At 42.4% G+C, this 5749-nt stretch overlaps 1 protein-coding gene across 1 annotated transcript; it reads right to left on the reverse strand.

Moving 5' to 3' along the window:
- Positions 1-288: 288 nt before the first annotated feature.
- Positions 289-5485, reverse strand: cytip (cytohesin 1 interacting protein). Its single transcript, XM_083681644.1, has 8 exons — positions 5237-5485; positions 4714-4763; positions 4475-4529; positions 4202-4304; positions 3735-3828; positions 3516-3582; positions 2896-2962; positions 289-2429 (listed from the first exon to the last, which is right to left on the reverse strand). The coding sequence occupies exons 1-8, from the start codon at positions 5414-5416 to the stop codon at positions 2005-2007; spliced, it is 1041 nt and encodes a 346-aa protein (XP_083537770.1). The 5' UTR covers positions 5417-5485; the 3' UTR covers positions 289-2004.
- Between the last annotated feature and the right edge of the window lie 264 nt (positions 5486-5749).

A 5749-nucleotide genomic window follows, 5' to 3' on the forward strand; every position in this document is an offset into this window, starting at 1 on the left:
AACAGTGTGAAGGCCTATACAGCCTATATGGAAACCCAATACTGAAAGTCGATAATGCTGTTGTCTTTATACGTTTTGTGCATTACTAATAGTCAAAATAGGGGAGAACAAAGAGTGTCTCAATTGCTGATGAAGTCATATCAAATGTGTGATAGCCTAAACTCCAACATACAGTTCCCTGCGTAAGTAATGGGACAGTGAAGGATTTCATCTTTTGGCTCTACACTCCAAAAGTTTGGATTTGAAATCAAACATTACAATGAAGTTCAAGTAAAGATTTTCGGCTTTTATTTGATGGTATTTGCATACATATTGGTTTCACCATTCAGAAATGACCCTTTTTATGCAGTGCTTTTATGCATAGTCTCTCTGGAGCTTTATTCCAGACTGAATTGTGCAGACTGAATTTGGCCCCATGATCAGAGAAAAAAAATGTGTGGGCCTATTAGTAGTCTCCTGCTTTTCTAGTTTGAGATTCACTGGTTTAGACCAACTGCATGTTGTCTGGAAGGTTGCAACATTTTCATAGCCTCCACAGTTGTTCTTCTAATCCTAAAACCTCTATTTCAATCTATTATTGTAGTTGTGATAGAACCCTCACCATTTAGAATGTCTACACTGCCATCTAGTGGATATAAATCAGAAGCAGAATATTCTTCTTTCAAGTCAAGTCAAGTTTATTAGCCATTTATAGCTATGGGAACACATACTTCAGAATTCTGGAATGCTTTCACCCACATATGAGGAAACTGATCATGCACATGTCATCACTGTGATAAGCCCTGATATGGATAGCCCTTATTATCACTACAATTATAAAGGCCAGCCATTGCATAACCCTAAACAGTAACCCAAATGACCAAGCTTTCTACTCACCGACCCCTGTGTGGCACTCTCTCTGTAGAGTATGTGAGTTTGGTGATGTTGAAAGGGTCATGAGGACATGAGGAGTCATGGCAACCTCAACTTACTGTGTGAAAATGGCTAGATTAGAATTAAATTGACCCATGCTGTTAAAGCCTTTTTAGATCATGATGCATTCAAATATAAAAGAGAGCGAATACCATGTATAACGTTTTGCTGTCACTTGACGTCAGATAATTTTAAATGCAATTGCTCTTATTGAAATAGCATCAGCAAATAGCAAATGGCCCACAGCAAGCATCAGTTCCAAACAATTCAATTACATTTCATTGCACTCTTAAAGTTTTTGAACTACTTGAATGTGTATTATTTACAGGAAACTGAGTTCTGATGTGTAGTAGTCTAGAGACTGAAAGTAAGTTATGGATAACCGGAAAGTGGTTTTGGAAATGAAAATAGTGAAGAAGGTAGCACCTTTCGTACCCACATCCTGTTTTGATCAGGCAGCTAGCTGTGGTGAAGAACTCATTCTTTTAACGTGATAAGACTGCTAGGCTGCTCCTGTCCAATGTCATAACCTTTTGGATCACATCCATTGAATATGCAAGGCATACAATCCTTTCTGTTTTTGCAAATTGCTTCACACGCTCTCTAATCACTGCCTTTCAAGTTATATTCAAGCTGAAATTCTGATGAGAAAAGAAAGAAGGTTCCTCTTTTTTCATTCTTTGTCTCTTTGTCTCTTCTGTTCACCCTACAATACAATCGTCACATTCATACTAAAAAGATCGTGGTGAACTTGCTTCACAAACACCAAATGAACTCCTGTATTTTAAGTAGTTATCACAATAATGATGGTTAATGCTGTTACACTTCATTAGGGGAATGATAAAACAAAGACTCCTCTGAAGGTTGCTGTGTGAAAGTGAGTCACATGCAGCCGCATCAGCAGTCCTTGATGCGTACAGTATCCATGGGTAACTTAAGATCTTTGTCAAAGGAAGAAAGTTGACTTTCTTCTAAAGACTCTTCTACCCATAATGCTTGTGTGTGGCTGGCTGCTCCTGAGCCAAGGGGAATGTCTGGATATTGAACATCACACACAGTGTTCATTCATCACACGTAGTGTTCATTCACTGTTCAATGGTCCTCTTCCTCCTCTACCGAGCGATGGAGTCCGGGGAGGAACTTCAGGATGTGTTTGCGGACACTGCCTCGCCTTCCCTTCCTAGGGAGGGTCCCGAACAGTGAGGCCCTGGTACTGTCCCATGTGGGGGAGAGGGAGCTGCTGCTGCCCGCCAGGCTGCTACTGAGGCTGGGGCATGATGGCCGTCTGCTGGGGCCCTCCTGGTGGAAGTCCCTGGAGGAGAAGAAACAGCTGTCGTCTGTGACGCTGGCAGCACTGCATGGGCTGGGGGAGCTCAGGTCCCCGAACACACTGTCCTCCGTCATCATGCTCTGACAGCTACTGTCGCTGGAGAAGCGCTGGCGGCTACGGCCAGTAGGAGACACAAGAGACAACAGGGAGTCCATAGAGGGGTGCAGAGAGCTGTCACTCAGGTTACCTGTAGGAGTAGACAAGGGACAAAGGCCTCTTAGAACTAGCTCTGGAGTAAATGTGTCAGTGATGGGGGATTCTGGTTCACAGGGGCCGGTGTGTCGGCTGGGTGCTAGACCACTGGACCACCCCAGGGCACGGATTTCGTTTTTTTTTTTTTTATCAAATCAGTGACTTTAGATTTAGACTGGGGAATGCAGGTGTGTACATTCTCTGGGCAATTAAATACAAAATCTAAAAACTAGAATAAGGCTTACCACAGTATTTGCATATAGGATGTGGTTAATGTGGTTAATATAGTTTTAAGATATCAGGGTCTGTGACAGGTCACCCCAGTGAATTTACAGTTCTTCTCTCATGATGATTTACAGGGAAACCCATCAACGCACGCTTTTTTTCTCAACCGATATGAGAAATGATGTGCTGTTTCTTCATACTGTTTCTTCATACAGTAGCTGGGCAAAACCCCTCACCTCGAGTAAGGCGTTTTTCTTGTAATGTCAGGGTTTGCAGCTCCACCCATTTCTCCCGCAGTGTTTGCTGTGTGGACAAAAATGAAACACGACAGTTAGACATTGTTGACACTGAAGCCAGACCTAATTTGTTCGGAAAAAAAAGTCTTGAGCAAAAGGTATGTAACATTGTGAGTGTTTTCCCTTGTGAGTGACCCAATTAATGTAGGATTAGTGATGGAAATGTATTGTGGGTTCAGCACTTTACCACTGTACCACTGCTCCCCGATGCTGTGCTAGATTTACCATGAGCGCTCCTTTGTACTGGGTGGGGTTATGTGGTATCACACCACCACCCAGTTGTTTCCACTGTGAGGTCTATTCTTTTCTATTCAGCTGAGATGCTTTTTTATTTATTTTTTTATATGTTTTTAGGGCTTTCTGCTTTATTGGGATAGAGATAGTAGAGATTAACAGGAAGGATGGGTGAGAGAGTAGGGATGACATGCAGGAAATGTCGATGGCCGGAATCAAACCAGGGACCTTGTGATGATATGGTATGTGCCTTAGTGCGCTATGCCACTGAACGCCCCTGCTGAGATGCTTTATTGAAGACAAATAAGGGCTATGAGCAAGCTCACCTTGAGCAAGCTCATCTTCTTCTCTAGCTCAATCCTCTTCACAACAGACCCACACACGGTCTCCATCCTAGGGTCAAACAGGTAAACACCTTCAGCACACAGACAGACACATTCTCCAAACAATATCATAACAGTTTGTGTAAGGCCAATGTTTTCCTCACATCCTCCAGGGTTACAGTAACTCTTTTAATTTGGGTCTTATCGCTAAATCTTACTCACTTCAACAAGTTGGTGGATTCATGAATCAGGTCAACGATGTGCTGGTGGGTGGACCCTTCAATGCTGACCCCATTGATGGTGACGATAACATCGCCTGACGCACAGAGAGAGAAATAGTATCAGGAGGTTTAGTCTAGACTGTAGCTGGATGTGATACATATCCTGTAGATGTAACAGGTGTAATGAGGTCAGCAAGGACATAAACAGTTTGTGTGTGTGTGTGTGTGTGTGTGTGTGTGTGTGTGTGTGTGTGTGTGTGTGTGTGTGTGTGTGTGTGTGTGTCTTTCTGTGTGTGACTTTCTGTGTGTGCATATGCTCGTGTGAGTGCGTGCGTGCATGCGTGCGTGCACGTGTGTGTGTGTGTGTGTACGTGTACGTGGGTATGTGCTTGCATGTGTGTGATAACTCATGAATAGCCATGGGAGTCTGGGCCCATAGAGAGGATGTGGTAGGTGGGAGGTTCTCACCTGTGGTCAGGCCTGCACTCTTAGCTGCACTGTCCTCTTGCACCCTGCAGACAAACGTGCACATCTCCAGCAACGTGCTGTTCTTCTGCTGCAGCCCATAGGTCTACAAGAGGAGAGGATACACGTTTGTTAACGGGCGAGGTCGGTACAGTACTGCTGTCCTCAAGATTACGATTCTTCAACAATAGATTTTTCAAGGTAGCGTAGATGACACAGACTGGAGGAATTTAGAATTGGAAAGCTACTTATATTGAAGCGGATGAAATGTCTTACCTGAATTTCAAATCCAAAAGTCTCATTGTCTTGCTTTTCCAACTCAACAGTGATCCTATGCACAGGACGAAAAAAACAATCATACACTTGTATTTATCTACTTGTATTTATCTACTTGTATTTATCTACTTGTCTTTATCCAGCAGTTCAGTGGGTCATTCAACATACAGAGTTACAGATCATGGTACTGTGTTATTATTATAGATGTTGTATGAAATTTTAATATTTACTCTGTTTACCTCTGAGGATCAGAGTAATCCACTAAGGAGTTTGATTGAGTCCGGCTGGCCTAGAAAAGAAAAAATATGAAATGTAGAAAGAGAAAAGTGAAAACATTTATTTGGAATCTCAAATGCAGCAAACAAATAATTGAGCAACTTTCAAAGTTTTCATGCATATCATCCTCTCCATGATTGCAAAGACATGTATGTGTTGATTTCCCGTTAGAATTTCTATCATTTAACTTCTTTGTAATCCTATATTACATAATCCAAAAGATTACAATACGCAAAAGGCTTTTTGTCTTTGCCAGTACTGTGGTTGTCCTCTCCTGCATACCACCTCTGAATCCCAGAAAAGACCAACTTTTATTTTTTATCTATCAACTTTTTCTGTTTAATCTAATGACACACTAATATTCCTAATAATCAACAAATGCATGAAGAAACCATACACCATAGACGTAATGTACAAGACGATAGATACACAATAGATTTACCACAGTTCAGTCAGATAAGGTTGTTTGATAGATTCCTCTCTCACCTGTTTCCATCCTCTTGGCACCGTACTATTCTCCCCATTCGGTTGTTGTTTATCGTTGTTCCCCTTCAGAGAGCGGCGGTACCATAAGCGACCCTTTTTCCTCAAAGAGCCCTCTAGTATGTAACTGTCTTGGCTGTTCTGTCTCACAAGCCCATTGATGTTCATGGTGGACGATTGCATGTTGGAGGTCACCTCTCACAGCACCACAAGACAGCTCAGCGGTGGCTCTACATGGGCTGTATGGCCCTGCCCTGCCGTGCAGCTGAAAGTAAATGTGTCAAAGCGGAAATCCACACCATGTGATTGCACGACAGACCCATGTTTGCAGATCACAGCCCTCTTTTTCACCGGCCTCCTTTCATCTTTTTTTTCTTTTTTTCTTGTGAAGTGAGTTTGTTTCGTCTGCTGTGGCCAGGAATCTGCTTAAGTCTTTTTTTTTTCTCTTTTTCTTCTTTTCAAAAAGCCCCTTCTCTTTGTGCAGTCCGTGCAATTCGATTTATGGTCTGTCAGAAA

This window comes from Argentina silus (genome assembly GCF_951799395.1).
Source record: "Argentina silus genome assembly, chromosome: 12".
NCBI lineage: Eukaryota > Metazoa > Chordata > Actinopteri > Argentiniformes > Argentinidae > Argentina > Argentina silus.

What these genes read in the sequence shown, in the direction of transcription:
- cytip (XM_083681644.1), bottom strand. Translation starts at nt 5,416, where the DNA reads ATGCAATCGTCCACCATGAACATCAATGGGCTTGTGAGACAGAACAGC. An exon ending in TGCCAAGAGGATGGAAACAG is followed by an intron (nt 4,764 to 5,236) that starts GTGAGAGAGGAA and finishes TTTCTTTTCTAG; the next exon opens with GCCAGCCGGACTCAATCAAA. An exon ending in GATTACTCTGATCCTCAGAG is followed by an intron (nt 4,530 to 4,713) that starts GTAAACAGAGTA and finishes TCCTGTGCATAG; the next exon opens with GATCACTGTTGAGTTGGAAA.